Below are 23,472 nucleotides of genomic sequence, written 5' to 3'. Positions count from 1 at the left end.
AAAAAAAAAAAAAAAAAATTCACTGGCAGGGAGTTTCCCAGACTACTCAGTACCCACATATTGGGATTAAGTATGGGGTCCAGACTTCCCTGAAATAAAAGGCTAGAGTGGTGGGTGGGTGGGTTCCTGGGAAGGGGGACAACAGATTGTGTTAGGTAGGAGGAGGAGGCCGTGGACAGCATCTGCTCTGGGAACAGCATTTTATAATTTATTTGGCTCATCTTTAATATTGCTTTTTAAAAAAGCCAAGTTGGTTGGCTAATTGCTGAGTCTGGACTTCTTGGGTAGGATCACATGGGAGCTACATGGTGACCTAATTTTTAACCAGTTTAAAAATGTCATTTCACCAATTGGTGATAAGCTTTAAGGAATTGATTCTAACTGACCAAACTGACAGGATACTGAGCTTACCCATTTGTTAATGTATAGTAAATAACTAACATATTTGCAAAAGGTAATCTGTAGTCTATAAAGAAGACTTGATGGCACAGAGTTAAAAGAAAGGGAACTGCTGTTTCTGTTGAGCAGTGAGGTTTTGTTTATATTATGTCTATGTTAATTTATTTCCAAAGTGTGGTCTTTAAAAGAACTATTTCTCTTGCTTTCAGTGGCATTTATTTTCAACTGGCTTGGATTTTGTTTATCCTTCTGTATCACCAATACCATAGCTGGAAGGTATGGTGCCATCTGTGGATTTGGCCTTTCCTTGATCAAGTGGATCCTCATTGTCAGGGTGAGTGTCTCAGTAGTCTCTGTCACTTTTCTCTCTCAAAATTAAAACATGAAATTTCCTGTGTGGTTCATAAATGTTCATTTTGTGTATATGAATTGAGTTATTTTGAAGCTTATTCTTAACATCTGCACTTAATTCGTATAGTGACTTCTGTTGTGTGAACATTTTATGACTGTGTGAGAGCGTGTTAGTACCTGGGAAAAGCTTTGAAATCAGAAAAATTTGAGTTTGAATCTCATCTTTTTATATCACTGTTCGAACTTTAAGTTTGTAAATTGTTCTGGGCATTAGTTTCTTCATAACAGACTGACAACAGCTGCCTTTCAGTATTTTTGTGAGGTATGGAAATGATGTATTTAGAGCCCCTTGCCCAGCTGCTGCACGAGTCTATGTAAATCATGTAGTGTAGTCCTGCTGAAAATCAGTTAAAACATAAACATTCCCATTGGTTAGTAAAATTATCACGGACTTAAAAATCTTCTCACTCTTTTTTCCCTCTGGTAACATTAAGAGCTCAGAGTAAAGTACAGGCCTTTGAGGTGCTTATCAGAACTTATCTTTTTTCCCCCTTTATGTTTCTTCTAAATCTTTCTTCTCATTTTCCTTTCGTTCCTGGAAATCTCCTTCTGTCTACCTTGTATCATTTACAAGGTGGTGTACAGGGAGATAACGATAAGTCCTTTCTTTCCCTCCCACCTCAACAACTTCTCTAGTCCCCAGACAATGTTCTGTAACCATTGCACAGGCAGCGGTACTGTTAGCATAGTCTCCCCCAGCTCTTTAACTTGGCCTCTTGTAGGCGCCTTTTGGCTCCTTTTTACAAAGCTTTTCTCCTAGTTTCTTTAGGGAAGGCTAGGAGAGTTGCTTTGTTAATTAATAACTCTTCCTAAAAGTTTCTGGCACATTTAAATGCTATTATACAATTAGTAAAATATATACTTTCTACAAATCATTTTTATTTTAACATTGATTTCTAATTGAATGAGTGAGGTCCTAAAATTTTCAGCAGAATCACATACTAATATATCAGCTTTTCTTATGTGCTTTAGACACTTCAGTTATGCACCTACATTATCAAATTGATTAAAAAATTACCTGTTACAAAAATATTAAAATTATAAATTTTATGTGTTTCTTCATTATTCTTAAACTTACTTTATTACTTTCCAGGGTTTCGGTAATCTTATCAGACTCCGTCTCCATTCAGACCAGATTATAGGTTTTGGGTACTAATCAGATTCTTGGTGGGGAATCTGTGTGCTTGCTTCTTCTAAGGTGATTAAAACCTGAGCCATTGTAAGAACTGCCCCCTGGCAGATCCTTGTTCTAATTTCAGTTAGAAAGTGTACAGTTCCCATCATGAGCATAGATCTTGCGGAAGTTATTACTAGAAAAACTCAAAAAAGTTGGAGTGCGATGTGTTCAACCTTGGTTATGTTAGTAATAGTATGAACTACCATTACTCAAATGGGATTTCTAGTCTAGGTCACAGAAAACAGAAAACGATTCGATTTTCTCAATTCTCCTGAAGTTAGTAATTGCTAGTCTCATTCTAGAATCAAAAAGGAAATTAGTGCATTATATGCAATCTTTGCCTTTAGGATATTCGGGCCTAATGCTCTCATAGAAGCCCAGGTTGAGAAGGGGTTAGATTGTCTAGTGATCAGCCCCAGTTAGTTGGTAAGATGGGTCCTTAACTCAAAGACTGGAGTTTCTCGAAGTTATGTAAGGTATGTATAGCATCATATTTAATCACTGGGACTGTTTAGTTTCCCTTTAAAACACGTTTATTGAATTAAGGTTAATATTATACCTGTAGTATATATTGAGAATTGATATGAGAAAAGGATTTAAAAAATTTTTTTGTTTTAACAATAGCTGCCATTCAGTGCGTACTTACTACGTTTCAGGCATACTTCATTGCAAACTGGTTTTGTGCCTGAAGCCAGTTTTTTTTTTTTTTTTTTTTCACTGATACAGTTAAAGAACTTGAATTCTTTAACCCTGTCTGTATCAGTGATGCTGATGTCAGGCCAGCTATGTTACTGATGATGGAACTAAGAATAACAAGTCTAGTCTCTTGCACGGTGTCCCACAGTTTGTACGTGGATTGGAATCTAGCTTGATTTCTGTTCCGCGTCTGTTCTCTTAATTTTGTACTGCCTCTGTGACACTGTACGTTGACTTTTGTTATAATGCTCCAAGCAATACATTACCCTTGCTGAGAGAAAGGTTTTCTTCTAAAAGCCCAGTGTTTCCTTTTATATTAGATATTAAGTAATTTATAAATCACACTGTTGCTTTTTTTGTTGGTTTCTGAGTTGCTGTAAAGCTCAGATTTAGTGTAAATATCTTTAGCCCCAGATTCTGATATTTCTGTCCAAGGCTTTTGATGTTTTTGCTATTTGTTTAAAAATGTATATATATTTTATTAAAAACTGACAAGTCTTTTTGAAAGTATACTGGATATAAACGATAAAATTCTGGTGTTACATGAATAAAATAAAACCAGATAAATTCTTATTTTTGGTTAATTTATTTTCCAAAATGTGCTTTCTGTGCCTGCAGTTGACCAGTCAACATGATATACTTATTTTTAAAAAACCAAAAACACAATTTGGCCCAGCCCTATGATTTTTAGTATTTTAAAACATTTTTGATAACTTAGTAACGAGCCCCAAAGCTTATTAATTTATCCTTTTTACATAGTGAGTTTTTCTCTTCAAAATGAAGGTAATTATATTCTTTGCTTGGGAGCAAATGAAGAATTGTTGTAGGTAAATATTTTCGGTGAAGAATGACATTGTTTTTTCTGGTTGCCTCTTGCCAGGTAGTATTATATATTAAATGTACTTCAAAATATATTTAAAAGTGAGTTTAAAATGTATTGCTTTGGTTCTTTTTTTTTCTTTTTAATCTTTTTTTATTGAAGTATAGTCAGTTTACAATATTGTTTCAATTTCTGGTGTACAGCACAATGCTTCAGTCATACATGAATATACATCTATTCATTTTCATATTCTTTTTCACCGTGAGCTCCTACAAGATACCGAATATAGTTCCCTGTGCTGTATGCTTTGGCTCTTTATTCCTTTGGTTCTTCGGGTCTCTAAAACCTATGTGAAAACCTTTTACTTCTAATTACTAATCATTTGATTAAACAATAATGTCGTGCTGTCCTGCTTTACAAGCTACATTTTCTGTTTTCTAGATCTCCCTTCATCGTACATATTTTAAAGGTATAAAAGTATGTGGGAGTTGCATCTATAATGGTTCTTTGAAATTTCTAATCTTTGAAATTTCTAAAACTCGAAGCTGAGAATTTAGACTGTGGTTCATGTATTGTAAATACTTTCTGTGAAAATATTTTAAAGGCTTTAAAAAACAGATGTAGATAACCTTTAGTGGCTATGTTTCCTCACTAGGGACCTTATTTACAACTTGTAAGCATTTCTGTTATTACCAAAGCTATAGGATTTTTAAGCTTTTATGGAGATAAATAGTTGGAAATAATTTTATGGAGATAAATAGTTGGAGATATAAAGTTGGAGATAGGTACATCTGAGGACAAGTCTGCATTTAACAAACTCATTTTCAGTTCAGTCAGATTCAGTTTGGAGACCAGTGGAAACAGCAGATAAAATAAGCTGGAAAATCAGACTGATTAAAACAAAACCTTTTTAGAAAAATAAACCATCATGTCCTGAATCTAATCAAGGAAAAGATAACCTGTGTCCAGTATCATCAAACCCTGCCTTCCATCTGCCTGTTCATATTCTCATTTCATGGAGAACATAAACCATCTACCATGGCCACTAACAGGAGCTGTTGAAATACCACTTCAAGGTTCATTTAACTGTTCTCAGCTCACTGTTGGGAACTGAATGCTGGAGCATCTAGTTTGAAAATAAAAAGACTCTAATGAGTTGGGGGTCTTTATGCGCCTCGTATTCTTGGCAGTGATTAACAGTAGGGGGTGTACAGAAGGTCAAAAGCTCTTCTTTTTGGAGGTCAGCAGAACATCCCCATCTGATAAGATTAAACTAATGTGGCTTTTGGTGTTAATATCTAAAGCAGCGGGTTGCTGTAGTGTGTTTGGGATGGTAGCTGTGGCTCTGAGAGATTATGAAAAAAGAACTGACATGTGAACTCTTTAATGAGAAAATGTTGGAGTCAGATACATAGTGCTTATCTTTCTTTCTTACAAGCAGTTTGAAACTGGTCTTTGTTTCTAAAATATTTTACATGTTTGTTTGCTGTTACGTAAGTTTTTTCTTAAATAATTATATACATATGTCATTATTTCTGTGGGGTTTTTTTTGTGTGTGTACTGTTTTAAGTGCTAAAGATTACTTGAGGTAAATCATTCTGAAACTGAAGCTAATCTATGATTTTTCAAATTTAGGTACATAGATATGTTTAATATATTTATGTTCACTCCATAGTTTTCTGATTATTTTACTGGATATTTCAATGGACAGTATTGGCTTTGGTGGATATTTCTTGTACTTGGTAAGTTTATTCTTAATGTATTCAGTATGAATAATTTGCATTTAGTTTAACTTTGATATTTCCTAAAATTATAAGATATAAATATACTTTGTTCTAATTTTTGTGGAAATAATTTTTCTACTAAATTCTCATATCCAAACACTTATCTCAGCTATTCAGATAATTCCACATAGCACTCTGGATTTCTGACTTAAAATTCAGAGCCTGTCAATTTAAACAATCAGTGGTTGAATGATAATTGAATACTACAAAACTTGACAGCCTTAAGATGATTAAAAAAATGATTGCTTTCAGCATTTACTTTGGAAAATATATGTGCATAATTTCTTTTAATGATCTTAAGAAACATTGAGAGTAGGACAGTTGGATATTCTGTCCATTCTTTTATTTTTGGGTCATTGAAACATTCTTTGCACTTTTGAAATGGACCTGCATTAATCATTTATCAGCCGGGCATGAGCAAAGGCTTCATGCCTAATGATCACAGTACTTCTGTTTTCTTCTTACAGGGTATGTCTTTTATTAATGTTGATGAATGTTATGGATTTCCAATTTTTGTTCTCTTTTGTTTTACATTTTAGATATATGATAATTAAGTCAATCCTAAAATCACATTATACTTTAAATCCATATTTCAAATTTATTTACTAATATGAAGAATACATTTTGTTTCTGCTTAGGTTTAAGAGCCCACATTTCTAGTAACATAACTGTACCAGAAACTAGCATTTCAGTAGGTGGCACTGTTCTCTCTGAGTTTTTATTTAGTCCTGCTGTTGGGTCTTAGGATCTTTTGGGAAACAAAATCTTAGTGGTCGGTTAAGGTCACTAAATATCCTAGATTCTTCCTCTCATAATTATAGTGAAATTATTCTAATGTGGTTTTTGTTGGGGAGTCAGACTTGTACTAAAGTTCAGTGAGTTTTTTATGTTGTTTTCTGACTGATTCTGTGCTCTTTATTGAGGTTCTTACTTAAAGGTGAAAAAGTTTATAACAACTGTTAGGTACTTAAGCAGATTGCATGCATGAGTTACTTGCCTATAAATATTAGGGGATTGAGGAATCTTAGGAAGTCCCCTGTGGACAGAGAATGCAGAGGACAGTCCCAGTTCCACATCACAGCCGTCATCTAGCATGTAGGGGAGGGTGAAAATGTAATCCATGATGAAAATGCTGCTTTCACATACACTCAGAAGAACGTTGAGCACATAGATCGCTGAGAAACCAGAGCTGCTAAGTGACTGGTTTCTAGATATGGACTGGCTTCATTTAGAAAATGTCTGAACAGCAAAACATGTCTTAGAAACAGGAGCTTCATAGACAGAAGAAGGGATTTCACAAATGATCTTGGTTTACATTTTTCAGTAATACTTCTTGTGTTTGGTTCACAGTATCATTTTCTTTGAACAGCATCTGGAAGGGCATGAGGGTAGAATTCAGGGTGGGAGCCACAAGTGGAAAGAGTTAGGCTATGAGAAGCAGATGGGATCAGATTTAGCTGAAATCTGTACCACTTGTGTAAGTCATTATTTGTGTATTCTTCTATCTTTCCTCTCCAATTTATTATAACCATGCTTCTTATTTTAGTGCTTTGATTACTGTCTTAGAGTTGGGGTACTAATTTTGTTTGGGACTTGCATTTTTTTCTATACAATTTTTTTTTTAAATTGATGTATAGTCAGTTCACAGTGTTCTGACTTCACATTTTAAATTGCCAGATTCTTCCTCCTGGTGAGGAAAGTTGCATGTGTCCATATCCTCTGCTCCACCCCCACCCCCCACCATTACCTGGTTAAAAATTTACTGGAGTTAATGTTTCCCTTAGGATTGTATGCTTAGCTATATCAAAGACTTAACTCTACTAATATGGTAATGTTTTTTATACTTAGCTAATATTTTTCATTTGAAACTTTGAAGCATGTCACAGGCTTTGTTTTATTAAAGATACCTGTGATGTAAGTGGTTTTTTTTTTTTAATGATGGTACTGGGGACTGAACCCAGGACCTCGTGCATGCTAAGCATGCAGTCTACCGTTGAGCTATTTCCCTCCCCCAAATAGTTATTATTTTAAAATACTATTTTACAGAGGAGAACACTGAGATAGAAGATACATCTCAAATCATTTAAGAAATCACTAGTGGCTTCAGATTTTTCTTAATTTTTATTACAAATTAGTCTTATTACTTGAAAATAAAAATAATTATTTTACATAATGCACATATCTTTAAATACAGATTTCACCAATGACAGGCACCTGATCTTGCTAGACTTACTGGTTTTATCCCACAATTGTTAGCATTTACATGCAATGTTCTCTTTTGAATACTTCAATATCGGTAAATATGTCCTCAATGAATATAACTATTAAACTAAAGTTTGGTATAAAATTAGATTTCTTCTATGAGTTAAATCAGTATAAATGCATTAGATAACTTTGTTATTTAAAGGAATCATTAGTATGTATTATTGTGGCTGGATTTGCTTTACTTTCGATACATCTAGACTTAACAAATGGAAAGAATTTTGGGGGGCAATATAACTTTATTATATTTCCTCATAATAGAATTATTATATATAGTGTAAACTATATTATGGAATGGAATCCTACACATTAAATTCCTTAGGCCAAAAGGATCTTGTTTATAATTGTCTATTTTTAATTTATCTTACCCCCCTCTCTGTATAAGAACATAATATATCTTATTATTCCAACCTTCTCAGGCCTGCTGCTTTTCTTCAGAGGATTTGTTAATTATCTGAAAGTCAGAAACATGTCTGAAAGTATGGCAGCAGCTCATAGAACAAGATACTTCTTCTTATTATAGAGGTAAGAAATAACATTCCCTTTGTATTCAAATTCACCAGGTGCATATTAAATACTTAATATGTACTCATGTTTACTAAAATTTAGCTTAATGTATTTTACACTGCTAAGTTGCTTATTGAAATTTAGTAAGTTGTGAACTTTTAAGAACTTCAATTTTTAAACTTGAATTTCATAAATTTTAGGGTTTTTTTTTTAATATATAGCGAGTAAACTGAAAGTTTAAATCAGACTTTTAAACTTCTTTTTAAAGACTGACTACAGGATATTTACGAAGTAACCACCAGTATAGTATTTAAAGGCTTGAAAAACAAAATATGATAAAGCACTTACACAGAAAGAATGGGCATTTTGCATAAAACAATGTGAAATCCATATAGATATCTGGTGGATAAAACAGAAAACAAATCTGTGATTGTAAAGCCTTTTGCCATGCACTAATCTTAAACTAGATCCAGGAATAAAAGTTGTGTGAAGAAAATAGGAGCTCTGTGATTATTTTTGTAACGTGTGTCAGTTGGTATCAACATGGAAGGCTACAACTTGAATAAATGGGAACGTAAGGAAATGAGCAGAGCTTGTCTTACTAGTTAGTGCCTCTCTGGAGCCTGAGTGTACAGTAAAGGCATTTATTGTGTAGCTAGTAGATCTTCACACAAAGAGACCTCTCTGGTCTCCATACTGTTTTTAAAGCAAGCACCATACATGTCATCTATAAATACATAATTTGAACAAGTATTTGAACTGCATAAGCCAAGTGTCTACTACAACACTTCTGAATGTATCTACAAGTACAAAATGTTTCAAGGTTGCTCGGGCTAAATACTGTTTTTGTAAATAAATTGTATGGTTTGTGATTTGGTTGCTTAAATTTTATTTACATCTTATATTTCTGCTAAAGAGTACAATGAATACAGTTGCATTTCTGGATTATATTAAATTATCATTATAAATGTTCAGTTAAGGTTTTTTCCTCCCCCTAGATGTCATATTTTCTCTTTAACCAGTAAAATGTCTTTACAAGCAATGACACTAGGAGTTTGTCAGTATTACCTGTAAGATAAAAGACAGAGTAGTTGTACTGATTTAAACAATATGCTGTGAAAATTCAGTGACTACCTTGTTTGCATTTTCAATAGTCTAAAATATAATCTAAATATTTTCTAGATGGTCTCCTTTAGAAGCTTAAACTTTAGAATATATTCAGAGCTATGCTACTTTGTCATCCTTAGCACAAGAATATTATATACTTAATGTAATACTGCTCTAAAATGGGTTTTATTGAACTGTCATTTAAATAATTGCAACTTAATACTTTTTAAGACTAATTCTTTCTTTGTCCCTAGACTGCGTTGACCAGACATTCCTTTCTTATATCAATGTGAAATTTCCAGATCATCTGTAAACCTACAACTTTAATAGAAGACTACTAAAAACAGAAGACAAATTAGTGAAGAAAAGATAGAGCTTCCAAATTGAATGGCAGAGTGGTTTATGCTTAAAAGCCGTTTCTGTTCATTCTCTTAAAACATTTATATTTCATTTGTTTTGCACATTTGCATATGTGCCCACTTTAAAGATTTGCATATACTTGAAGGAAACCATAAAGTTGTAGGACTGAAAGTCCAGTCACATTTGATTAATCAGTGTTTGGTATAATTGAAAGGGCTGAGTGATGAACAGTCTTCCAGCATGTATATGCCATTGACTTCTGACCTGACATTTAGCGTAATAAAAATGCAATTAACCATGTCAAATGCTTTAGTTTCTGGCTTTCAGAATTACCTGGTAACTCTACACATGAAGCATACTTTGTTATATATATAATTTTTTGAAACCTGCAGTGCTGATTACTAGAAAGGCTTTGTCCGATTTTTGAATATGATATTTATACATCATTATTTAGCAAAACTCTGTAAATAACCATGCATAAATTACTTTCTGCATTGTTTTCTTAGAAATTGTGTCTAGATTCTTTTCACTAATTCTAAATTAAGTGGACTTAATATATATAGAAAATTTGGGTGTTAAAAAGAGTTTGTTTTAGGACACATTTTAAGAAAATATGGGTATTCCACATGTCCTTTATAAGAAAATCTTTTTTTTTTTTTTTAGGGGACATGCCAGTTTTTAGGGATCTTCAAATAAGAAGCTTGGTTTTTCAGCATTGTCTATCTTAGAGATTCTTGCAGGAAGAGATTGTATTAGATAGTATATTTATTTCATTTAAGACTTTTGGCAGTAATTTTTCTGAATAAGATATTTTCATTTGCAGTTTGTCTTTTAAAAAGCCAATAAAAATATCTTTCAATATCATTGTAATATTTTTTCTTTAGATGCTTAGTTTAACTTAGCAAATCAAAAATTTGTGCTTTTAATAGCTTATTGCTTTATGATTGTAGAATTAACTTGTAAAAAAATCATTTACTGATATGCGAAGTATCTGTTTTCAAGTTATGGAAATGTCTGTGGAATATAAGAGTGTGGGTGAGTGTGTGAATGTTGTATGTGTGCATATGTATTATTACAACTGGAATCTGTTTTACATTCATGAGCTACTACACTTTGCAAATCATTTTATGTCTCATCTGTTTTCTTTTCAGTTATATCTTTGCTTTTGAATGCCAACATTAAAAATGATGGGAATTATATCATCTTTTAAATTTAAAAATCATTTGATACAGGTATAGAGAACATATACAATTGATTGCTTGTTTATTATTAGACACTGACTACTAAAAGATGCATCTAAAACTTCAGGGTCATTTTTCCATTTCTGAAAAAATAAAATTTATTATGCTTTATAACTTTTGTATTTCTCTGTATTCTCTTATTTTATTGTTTTTGATAAATAAACCATGCAGTTTTGTTTTGCTAACCAAGCCTCCTATTTTTTGTTTTCCCTCATTCATTCTCCCCTGCATAGAATTTCAATTGTTGATTGAAGTAGCTATGTTACACCCCTTAAAGTAAAATAGTAGCCTGGGGTAAAGAAAATAAAATATTTAATTTAGTTGCCTGATTTGGAAATTAATTAAAAGTAGAATTTACTTATTACAAATGTAAACTTGTGCTAATCTCTTTATTGCAGATTAATTTCCCATAGACCTATACTTTGCTCTTTGTAATAATTTTTAAATCAAATTAAGCTACGATACATGGTTATTTAAAACTACTAGATCATCTATCATAAAACTTTATTTGTTTTTGTGGTGTTTATACTTACTTGGTTTCTGCATGTAGATGTTGACCCAATGTCAAAACTTCACTCTTTGTTTTGATTTTTTTCCCCCAAACCTGTAAGATTCAAGTGTACATGTTACCTAATTCTCTGTTACTGATATAATTCATTTGTAGTCTAAAGTCTCTTCATCCAATCAGGAGAATCAGAATATTATTTTTACAAAGTGAACGTTCCCTTCTGGGTTTGTCACGTGCTGCATGCTCCCCCTCATCTCCCGTGAGCTTGGACAGAAGAGCTGCTGTTGGGTTTTGGAGACACTTAACCGCCTCCGCACTCTGCCTTAAAGATGGAAAATCAGAATCCTTGTTAGGGTGTCTAGACTTTTGAATGAATGTGAACTTGGAGCTTGGAAGTTAATGCAAAAATGTGTTAAATTATTTCTACCATATTTGAATAAGCTAGTGATGGCCAGAATAATCCATTTTTGTGTTTTTATGAAATAAGCTGAATTGAAGGTAAAAATACATTTTCTATATAGTGTGTTTGGGATTTTAGAAACTTAAAAGACGTTCTACTTTACTTGGTTAAAATGAAAATGTCTTTTTAATAGAAAAAATACCAATCTCTGGTCTTATATTTTGAATCTATAACCTATATCCCATTCCTTTGAGGTTCATAAATTATAACCTAAGACAATAATCGCTAACATTTCCAGCAAAACTTCTATAAAAAGAAAAGTGGAGTTCAGAAAGTCCAACTGGAAAAAAATTCAGGGTTTCTTAATTTAACGTTTTTTTTTTTCAACTGGTCTGTCCCCTAAAGCGCAAAGGTAATGACAGTGCATCTGATACTGTATTTAACTAGAGTGACACATGTCCTGAGTTTGCTCAGGACAGATCTGGTTATTCCTATTTTCTCAGCTTAAATAGTGCCTCCTTTCTCGTAAGTGTCCTAGTTTAGAGCAGAAATTATATGATCACCCTGCATATAACTGCACACTACTGAGCAGTGACTGCCTAAACCCTCTGCCCTTTGAGAGAAGAATTGCAGCGTTAGGGCAGAAGCCAGTACTGGTGTCACAGTCACAGCCCCGCCTGTAGGACACACATATATGTATCTTTTTTTTTTTTAATAGAGGCTGTATTGGAATGATTGCAGCTTATAGTAAACAGTAAACAATGAGCCTTTATATTTTTAAACTGCTGTTAAAAGTTATTTTAATTGTTATTTAATTTCTTCAAATAGTCATAAAGTATTAGTGTATTATTTTTAAAAATCTCATTCTTGATAAAGTTCAACTGTTAGATGATAATGTGCCATTTACTATTGAATGTCCTTGCCCGTATATAAAATATGCTAATGTGTTTTACTTGTTAATAAAGTTCAATAAATGTGGAAATGTGAACCTGTCATGCATCCTTTTGAAAATCAGTTTGATTTACAATATATTATCACCACCTCCTCACAAAATGTTTATGTGATAGAACTTATATGACATAAGAACAACTGGTGTGGAATCAGGGTGGGGGTGGAACATCATTGTCACAGTAATTTGTTAGGAGATAGACTGCAGTTTAATTTTAATAAATGCAAAATCAGCTTTATGAAGATAGTTTACCCTCATTTCTATTTCGCAGAAGATTCAGTGGTCGCCACAGATCAGACCTGCTTATGGGCATGTATTCTTTGGGACATAGACCTAAAATGCAACCTTCCCTAAAGTTATTTAGAAAAAAAAGAAAAAGCTCATTCCATACTTCATAGAAGTTAGAAGGAAAGTGTTTAGTTTGAACTCAACATGTCTGTTTTAACTTTTCTTTCTTGATGTCTTCAACTTAACCTTCTTTTCTTTCTTCTTTTTTTTTTTTTGTTTTTTGTTTTTTTGAGAGATTGAGCAACCTACTTCTAAAGAACCCACTTATTTTCATGGAAACCATTTAAAAAAAAATCTAGTAGCTAAACAGGGAAGAAATAGAGTTACTGCTCCTTTACCAGCTGAGGTCATAGCAAGCCCAAATCACACACTTCTGGTTTACAAAAGTTTGGAGGTGGTTTTCCTATCTCTCAAGCTTGCAAACAAAACAAACCAACCCACTTTATCCTTTATTTTTTTTTTAAATTAGCTACTCCTTTTGTGTTTTAAGTAATTCAATGACAAGGAGAAGAGGCAGAGACTGTCCTGCCTTCCAACATAGTTGCTTGTCTTCTTTTAGCTTTACCAGAAGCACAGTGAGATCAGCAAGTAAAATAAAAGTTTGCTCCAAGCTCAGAAGAAATCTGGAGGGCAGCCTCTGCCCTAGAATATAAGTAACAAATAACCTTGTTGGAAAGAATCAGCTCTTCAGAGGTACAAGAACAGTACTTGTGCATAAATTCCTAGCATGGAAATACATTATTTTCCATCAAATTAGCTTTCTCAGCCATCTGAATTCCTGTGTAGTGATTTGGTTTGACTGCAAACTGGCATTTGGGCTCTAAAATTTTAATTCCCATTTTATTCATTCAGAGATAAGACCTAAAGACTTTTTTTTTTTCAATTGAAGTATAGTCTGTTACCATGTGTCAATTTCTGGTGTACAGCACAATGTCCCAGTCCTGCATATACATATGTATATTCATTTTCTTATTTTTCATTAAAGGTAATTACCAGATTGAATATAGTTCCCTGTGCTATACAGAAGAAATTTATTTTTTTAAAATCTATTTTTTTATATAGTGGCTAACTCTTAATTGCTAGCAGGCATTGGTGACCACTCATCCTAATGTAACAGGTGGTGATAGAGTGTGAAATATCACTTCCTGAATCCAGATTTTTTAAATGATGAGAAGACTATGGGAAACACGTAGCATCAGTTCACTGAGAGTTATGAACCCTTTTCAAACAGGAGAAAATCAAAAGTTTAATAACATGTAAATATGAGAAAGACCCAGAAAAAAAGTAACTCGCTGAAACCCTCATCTTCAGCTGAGAGAGTTAACGAACTTTTAAGAGACAGCCGAGTCTGACATTTCCTAAGGCTATGAGATCTCCAGGGACGAATTCTTGATTGAATGAATTCTTCGAACATCTTTCTAGAGCTGTGATTATTATTCAATATGGTGCATTATAATCAACTGGGAGTTTGGAAAAAATTAACATTCCAGCCTCAATTTTCAGAGGTTCCAGTGCAACACATCTGCCCCATGACCGCACATTTCCCTCCCACAGTTTGAAGTTATGGGGTTTGGGTCTAGTACTGCTGATTCCTGTCTTAACGTGTTTCCCTCTGTATCTAGCTCCTTGTGTACACTTGCTAGAAAGTTACAAGTGTTAGGATCAACACATCTGTCAGACTTCTTGCAGGAAAAGGAAAAGGCACAAATAAGTAGATCCTAAAGGGTTAATGAGCATTTCTGGAGTTCTTGCTTTATGACCTCTGGCTGAGAGCCCTCCGGTTTTCCTGCCTTTACGCACACAACGTGGCGCCCTCTGCAGGGCTGTATCTGCAGGGCAGGAGGAGCGTTAGGACAGAATAGAATTGTTGGTGCTGAGAAGGCAGTTACTTTCTCCATAATCCTGTAAAGGAAGCCGAACTGGATTAACTACCATATAGTTCATTTTTCTTGCCTCAAAAAAGATAACATTTTTCTCCACTAGTATATTCCCTTCTCTATCCTTGAGGAGCCTAGGGCTAAGAGAGGCAGCTTTGTGAGAAAGAAAGATTGGGTTTTGGAGCCAGACTAACCCTGGACTAAAATATCAACTCTGCCGTGAGCTCAGGCAGTTTGCTTAACCAATGCCTCAGTTTCCTCACTTGCTTGTCGGGAAGCACACTGTATACCTGAGGATTAGTGAGATTTATGCGAAAGGAAAAGGTGGCCATTATTACATCTCTGCTCAGCGTGTTTGCGGACCAGGCTGCCTGTCAGTGGGAGCAGATGTCTCCAGGACTTGCAGTAAGCCCTTGCCTGATGTGGGCATTTAATCTGCCAGTCCCTGTGAAAAGGGTGATTATAGTAGATCATGATGACCTGATGTTGGCTTCTTACATCTTCTCTGCGCCAAGTGGAATTAAAGCAAAAATTGTTTAGATGACAATTGATTTTAAGGGGCACAATCGCGCAAAGAGGGGAAGGGAGTTGCCTGTTTGCCAAACAATAACAGCACTCCAGCTGGTGGTGATGGGGGGAGAGGGAGCCAACAATACACATCTCCAGCCTGCAGCTTGGAAGCCCCTCAGGCCAGTCCCTCAGAGTCTCACTGTGAGTGGATGAGATGATGTTACTTTGTAACAGGTGACTCACTGCTTTTGCTCAGGGAGCCAGTGCACTGAAATACCTGGCGGGAGGTGATCAGAAAATAGGTTGGTGGGCGGGTGGTTTCTGATTCTAGGATAAATTACTTTGCCAGCTTTCTCTTACAATGATGGGTTCTTAATGTTGGATTTTTAAAAAATGTCTATGACTTTGAAAGGGAAACACATAGATGGGAGTTAAGTCCCCTAGATTCTACCCTGATCATAACTGGAGTCATATTTTTTGAGATGCTGTTTCTGCCACATAAAATCCATCTCCTAATCATATTCCTCCGTCCACCTTCTTCAAAAAGAGCTGAAATACTACCTCTCTGGGGAAGCCTTTCTTTCTTTCTCCTCCCACCCTGACTCTGGTCCTCTCGGTCGGTTCTATCAGTCCCATGCGCTGTTCCTGTCAAGGCACTTCTGCCACTGCTGATTTCTGTGTTCCTCTCCTCGATGGTAGATATTTTAACTTCTTCAGCTTTGCTTGCCCCCTCAACCCCTAGCACAGAGCTTGACAAACTGAAGGGATGGAGGGGATGGCTGCCAGTGCCAGGCTGTGTGTCTACCTGGACATGTGACATGCTCTGACCGTAACTCAAGAGTCTAATGGAGGCCGATTGATAAACAGGAAAAGGTGCTGATGTGAGGTAGCACAGACACCATGGGTCTGGGCAGTTGATCTCTGGGAGAAGCAGGGCACCCTTCAATCCAGACGTGACAAAGGAACTGATCTTGGGAGAAAAAAAGAAAGTGTGTAAGAGTGTTTATAAACATTTCATAGACATTTCATATTTTGTCATCTCTTTCATGAGACTGCCTCCCTTGATCCCCTTGGAAGGAAGGAATTCTCTTTCCGGTTCTGAAGATATTTCTTCGGAACCTGTTTATCATTCAACCACTTTCTACTCTGTGTCAGAGGAATTTGCATTCCTGCGTCATCACTTCCTCTGGAGGGCAGGAGCCACGCCCAAGGCAACTTCAGAGTCTGGCGTGCCTAGCGCTTGGTTAGCACCTTTGGAAATCCAGCCCAAGATTTTCCACCTGTCATTGCGAACCGCTCACTGTCCCGCTGCGCGGATCACTAACTTCAGAAGTCAGAAGCGGTATAAGCACCTGTTTCTCCAAATACGCCGGTACAAGAAGTGTAAATTGTGGTATCTCCTTTTCACATATCTCCCAGCTCCCGCTCCCTCCCTCAGTAACTCCTGTTAACTATTTATTATAGACTCTCACAGACTTCTTCCACATGCACCTTTTACTAGGATGACCCTGGGCTCTGTGATGTTAGCGTGACTCCTGGTGTCATAAAGGCGAAATGACCCCAGGCGCAATGTCAGAGCGGGTGTGCCTTTGCCTCTGTCCTCCGGGAGCAGCATTAGGGGAGAGTACTGTTTCTTCCTGCAAATGTCCTTTTATTCTCCTGAGAAACCAAGGTTTATTTCCTTGATCCTTAAGTCTCTAGATGAACAGTGACTTGTGCTGCAAGGCCTTTGGGACCTGGGCTGTTCCAGGATCTGACATTTGCAGCATTTATATGTCCCACCTTATGATCTCATCCAGCTCTGTTTTGGTGAGAAATTCTCTGGAAACAGGTTGTTAGGTGGAAAGGGTTCAGAGTTGTCAAGAATACCCAGCCTGAGTAGCTTTAGGCCAAAATGATTCTGGGTTTAAAATCAGTTTTCCTTGCTTCAGGATCAAAATTGTGTCCCAGGGTTCTCTGGATAAACCAACAAATATTTAAAGTCCCTTCTTTTCTCTTTCCCAATTTTTCCTGTCTTGCACTGAAGTGTGACATCTGGAACTTAAGCAGCTATCTTGTGCCATTGAGGCAACAGGCAACAGACTTAGTATGAAGAGTGGTAAGGAAGGAGGAGCCTTGAGGTTCCCTGACATCACAAAGCATTGCACCAGCCCTGGAACCACCTATCTTCCAACTTCATCCTCAATGAGGAAAATAAATTCCTATTTGCTTGGTTATTTGTCAAGTTCTTTACTACCAATATTTAAGAGCAATCCAAACTGATACGCAGGTGTAACTATCCATTTCCCCAGAATGGACAGGAGAGCTGCTCAGGCCATCAGAAACCACCAACATGGAAAAGAAGTCACAAGTCTTACCCACCCATGGGGGCTCCTGACCATCCAAGCTCCTCGCACCTGGTTTATTGTCAATCAAGTCACTGCAGCGGCCGTGTGAAAGCAGTGGGTTTATATCTGCTTTACTCTACCCCTTCCTTCTCTTCATTCTTCAGTTGGGGGCCCCACAGAGTGACTGATTTCCCAACAAATACTTTGAGAGCTGGAATTAGTGAAAATGTTAACAGCCCCAGTTCAACCACTACCTCAGCGGTCATTCAGGGCTACCCACACTGTCCATCGACACTTTGCCAAGGGAAGCAGTTGCCATTTTCAAATGTCTGTTGGTAAAACAACAAATGGGAATGACCAGCTGAAACGGACCTTCACTTTTACAACAATCCACCTCCTAAATGCATGATCTTGGTTTTTATTTTTAGAAATAAAACTAAACCTTGCCAAGGGGGTGGAGGGTGGGAAGGGATAGATGGGATTTCAAAATTGTAGAATAGACAAACAAGATTATACTATATAGCACAGGGAAATATATACAAGATCTTATGGTAGCTCACAGAGAAAAAATATGAGAATGAATATATATATGTTCATGTATAACTGAAAAATTGTGCTCTACACTGGAATTTGACACAACATTGTAAAATGATTATAAATCAATAAAAAATATTAAAAAAAAAAAAATGAAACTAAGCCTGATTTGTCTTTTGTGCCAGGAGGGGTCTAGGTAAGGACCCTGCTGCTCATATGGGCCCGAAGGACACCCACGATCTCCACTCCCACCTGCCCTGGGTCCTGCCCTCGGGTCTAGTGCAGCATCAGTGACCCTGAGCTCCAGGATCTGACATTTGCAGATCCACGCCGGGCAAGCCTCACACAGACGCATCCCTGCCAGGCACCTGCGGTGACCACTGCGGCTTTGGGTGCTGCTTCACACTCTCCCTTAACGTTAGTTAGAAAGACTTACTTCCCCATCCCAAATCCTCTTCCCCAGAAAAAAATAATTTTTACTCAGAGAAGAGTCGAAGAAAGAAAACGTAAAGAAGCCCCACAGAGATAAACACCTCTTGCCTGTTTAGGGTCCAGACTCAGAAACTGACCACTCTCTCAACTCCATGTAGAAGTCTGGGGATGTTCACACCTACCTGTTAACAGTGATGACCTCTTCCCTTCTTTTCTCCTCTTTGTTCCCACCTCCCTTACTTCCTGCCTTTTCTTCCTCTCCCCCATCCTCCATCTCTCACCATTTCTTTGCTAACATAAACATAGTTTATCATTGTCTGAAGTCAAGAGTGGAGGCCAAATAGAAGATTTTCTAGAAGAGAAATTACATGTACTATAAGCTTCAGCCTGTGTATTAACTTTAGCCGTTCATCAACATTTGGCAAATCTCTGGGTCTTCAGATTCTAGGAAAATGTTTCCAATAATGCTAATATCTTACATGTCTGGGAACTATTTTTGGTTTTTTTTTTTTTTTTTTTGGAAGAGTTAATGTACTCTTGGAAGGTGTTTTTGATGTTTCTTCCATGTGGAGGGAATGTAACTAGAGTAACTCCTGACCCTGCCGCCTCTTTATGAGTGCTTCCCCAGGGGAGCACTTTATTTGATGGGTGAATCTGAAATGTAAACATGTGGGTGTGCTCTGCTCTGCTCCTCCTCTCCCTCTGGAGAGCCAGCGGCTCACAGGAGTCCAGTTGTGCTCTCTTCTCCGGGGATGCTCTGCTCTGCCCCAGCCCAGAGAAGCCAGCCCCGGTCCAGTGCCATCTGGGGAGAGCACATTTGCTCCGTTCTGCCTGGTTTAGGAGCCCCTCAGAGACTCACAATGCACATCCCACTAGGTCTGCTGCTGACTAGGTGTCCCCTTAGTTATCAAATGCAAGGTGTCTGAATTCTTACGTTTGAAATCTTTGAGGGGAGGATTTGGGGACAGATCCAGCAGGCAGAAAATCAGTAATGACATAGCCAACTCAATGACACCATCAATCAACTGGGTATGATGGACATCTATAGATGACTTCACCCACAACAGCAGAACACACACTTTTCTCAAGCTCACATGGAATGTTTACCATGACAGACCACATTCTGGGCCACGAGGCACACCTTCAAAATTTAAAAGAATAAAAATCATACCATGTTTGTTCTCATACCATGATGGAATTAAACCAGAAATCAGTAACAGAAAAATAACCAGAAAATCCTAAAATATGTGGAGATTAAACAACACAGGTCTGAATAGCACACGGGTCAAAGAAGAAAGCTCAAGAGAAATTTGAAAATAATTTGAATTTCCTTAAAAAACTAAAAATAGAGTTACCCTATGATACAGCAATCCCACTCCTGGGCATATATCTGGAGAAAATTCTAATTTGAAAAGACAAATGTACCCCAGGGTTTACAGCAGCACTATTTACAGTAGCCAAACATAGAAACAACTTAAATGTCCCTTGACAGATGACTGGATAAAGAAGTTGTGGTACATAATATATACACAATGGAATACTACTCAGCCATAAAAATGAATGAAATAATGCCATTTGCAGCAACATAAATGGACCTAGGGATTATCACACTAAAAGAAGTAAGTCAGAGAAAGGCAAATATCATATGATACCACTTATATGTGAAATCTAAAATATGACACAAATGAACTTATCTACAAAACAAACAGACTCACAGACATAGAAAACAAACTCATGGTTACTAGGGAAGAAGGAGGGTAAGGAGGGATAAATTGGGAGTTTGAGATTTGCAGATACTAACTACTATATACACTATAGATAAACAACAGGGTCTTACTGTATAGCACAGGGAACTATATTCAATAGCTTGTAATAACCTATAATAAAAAGAATATGATTCAACATAGTTTTGGAAGTTCTAGTCATAGCAATCAGGCAAGAGAGAGAAATAAAAGGAACCCAAATTGAAAAAGAAGGGGTAAAAGTGTCACTATATGCAGATGACATGATACTATATATATAGAAAACCCTAAAAGGTCCACACAAAAACTACTAGAGCTGATCAAAGAATTCAGCAAGGTAGCAGGTTACAAGATTGACGTTCAAAAATCAGTTGCATTTCTGACGATGAATCAACAGAAAAAGAAAGTAAAGAAACAATCCCCTTTAAAATACCACCCAAAATAATAAAATACCTAGGAATAAATCTAACCAAGGAGGTGAAAGACTTATATTCGGAAAACTATAAAACACTGGTTAAGGAAATTAAAGAAGACTTAAAAAAATGGAAAGATATCCCATGCTCCTGGATTGGAAGAATCAATATTGTTAAAATGGTCACACTGCCCAAGGCAATCTACAGATTTAATGCAATCCCTATCCAATTACCCAGGACATATTTCACAGAACTAGAACAAATCATAATAAACTTTATATGAAACCATCAAAGACCTAGAATTGCCAAAGCATTACTGAAGAAAAAGAAAGAGGCTGGAGGAATAACTCTCCCAGACTTCAGACAATACTACAGAGCTACAGTAATCAAAACAGCATGGTATTGGTACAAAAACAGACATATAGACCAATGGAACAGAATCGAGAGCCCAGAAAAGAACCCACAAATTTTTGGTCAACTCATCTTCGACAAAGGAGGCAAGAATATACAATGGAATAAAGACAGTCTCTTCAGCAAATGGTGTTAGGAAAACTGGACAGCAGCATGTAAAACAATGAAGCTAGAACACTCCCTTACACCATACACAAAAGTAAACTCAAAATGGATCAAAGACTTAACTGTAAGACAAGACACAATGAACCTCCCAGAAGAAAATATAGACAAAACATTATCTGACATATATCTCAAAAATGTTCTAGAACAGTCTACCCAAGAAATAGAAATAAAATCAAGAATAAACAAATGGGACCTAATGAAACTTACAAGCTTCGGCACAGCAAAGGAAACCATAAGTAAAACAAAAATGACAACCTACAGAATGGGAGAAAATTTTTGCAAATGAAACTGACAAAGGCTTGATCTCCAGAATATATAAGCAGCTCATACGACTTAATAAGAAAAAAACAAACAACACAACCCAAAAATGGGCAGAAGACCTAAACGAGCAATTCTCCAAGGAAGACATATAAATGATCAATAGGCACATGAAAAAATGCTCAATATCACTAATCATCAGAGAAATGCAAATCAAAACTACAATGAGGTATCACCTCACACCAGTCAGAATGGCCATCATTCAAAAGTCCACAAATGACAATGCTGGAGAGGCTGTGGAGAAAAGGGAACCCTCCTTCACTGCTGGTAGGAATGCAGTTTGGTGCAGCCACTGTGGAAAACAGTATGGAGATTCCTCAAAAGACTAGGAATAGACTTACCGTATGACCCAGGAATCCCGCTCCTGGGCTTGTATCCAGAAGGAACCCTACTTCAGGATGACACCTGCACCCCAATGTTCATAGCAGCACTATTTACAATAGCCAAGATGTAGAAACAGCCTAAATGTCCATCGATAGATGACTGGATAAAGAAGTTGTGGTGTATTTATAGAATGGAATACTATTCAGCCATAAAAACCAACAACATAACACCATTTGCAGCAACATGGATGTTCCTGGAGAATGTCATTCTAAGTGAAATAAGCCAGAAAGAGAAAGAAAAATACTATATGAGATCGCTCATATGTGGAATCTAAACAAAACAAAACAAAACAAAAAATAAATACAAAACAGAAACAGACTCATAGACCTAGAATACAGACTTGTGGTTGCCAAGGGGGCGGGGGTGGGAAGGGACAGACTGGGAGTTCAAAATGTAGAATAGATAAACAAGATTATACTGTATAGCACAGGGAAATATGTACAAGATCTTGTGGTAGCTCACAGCGAAAAAAAAAATGTGACAATGAATATATGTATGTTCATGTATAACTGAAAAATTGTGCTCTACACTTGAATTTGACACAACATTGTAAAATGACTATAAATCAATAAAAAATGTTAAAAAATATGAAAAAGAATATATACATATAACTGAATCACTGCTATACATCAGAAACCAATGCAACATTGTAAAGCGACTATACATCAATAAATATAGGTACAAATTAAAAAATATTTTAAATGAAATGAAAACAAATTTTTGAAATTTGTAGCGAAATTTTGATGCATGTACAGCGAAAGCAGAGTTTTCAGTTGTAATTAGTAGGAGGAACAGAAAATGTACGTCTACTCCATCTTCCTAGAAGTAAGAGTCCTCCGTTGAAATCCTTGAACCAGTTTATTTTACCTAGAACAGAATCTGAAGAAACTGTACCATCGTTAAGAGGACCACAGTTTACGTGCAAACTCTGCTTAACTCTAAGCCCAAGTGTTTTGCTTCCACGGCAGTTCTGACCAAAGATGTGGAAGTCCGCCCTGGGTGGGAGCGCATGACGTCTATAGATCAAGTTGGGAAGAACTAACATCTTGATAATATTGAGTCTTCCTATCCTCACTCATGAAAAATTTCTCCATTTATTTGGTTCTTTGTTCCATTCATCAGAGTTCTGCAATTTTCTTCATATAGATCTCGTACATATTTTGTTAGATTTATACCCGAACATTTTATGAAATAGACCTAAGAAAAGGTGGAGAGAAAGGAGACCAGGTAGGGACCTCAGGACTCAGGGGACAATATGGGGGTGAGTTGGCTGAGTTTTCCTTTGCATTATCCTAGACACGGAAACAGAGAAACCAGCAACCCTGAAACACCAAAGGACACAGACACAAAACGCCCCCAGCAAAATTCTCCTCTCTATCAAAGGACCAGCAAAAAAGCAACCTAACCAGACAGAATACCTTTGGACAATAGCTGCTCTACTTCAGCCAAA

The 23,472-nt window shown here is 36.4% G+C and overlaps 1 protein-coding gene across 2 annotated transcripts in view; it reads left to right on the top strand.

Moving 5' to 3' along the window:
- NDFIP2 (Nedd4 family interacting protein 2) overlaps nucleotides 1-12,059 on the top strand; it is a 57,902-nt gene extending 45,843 nt beyond the window's left edge. The window contains exons 5-8 of one of the 2 annotated variants that reach the window (XM_031466187.2): nucleotides 609-733; nucleotides 5,179-5,245; nucleotides 7,969-8,074; nucleotides 10,187-12,059. In XM_031466187.2, coding sequence (XP_031322047.1) covers nucleotides 609-733; nucleotides 5,179-5,245; nucleotides 7,969-8,072 — 296 coding nt within the window. In that variant the 3' untranslated portion in view covers nucleotides 8,073-8,074; nucleotides 10,187-12,059. Of the gene's footprint in view, nucleotides 1-608; nucleotides 734-5,178; nucleotides 5,246-7,968; nucleotides 8,075-9,417 lie in introns of both variants that reach the window. The other variant, XM_010996842.3, reaches the window with a different exon arrangement.
- The last annotated feature ends 11,413 nt before the right edge of the window (nucleotides 12,060-23,472 follow it).

The sequence above is a fragment of the Camelus dromedarius genome, chromosome 13 (genome assembly GCF_036321535.1).
Source record: "Camelus dromedarius isolate mCamDro1 chromosome 13, mCamDro1.pat, whole genome shotgun sequence".
NCBI classification, from domain to species: Eukaryota; Metazoa; Chordata; class Mammalia; order Artiodactyla; family Camelidae; genus Camelus; species Camelus dromedarius.
This window is presented reverse-complemented; position numbering and strand designations above follow the sequence as displayed.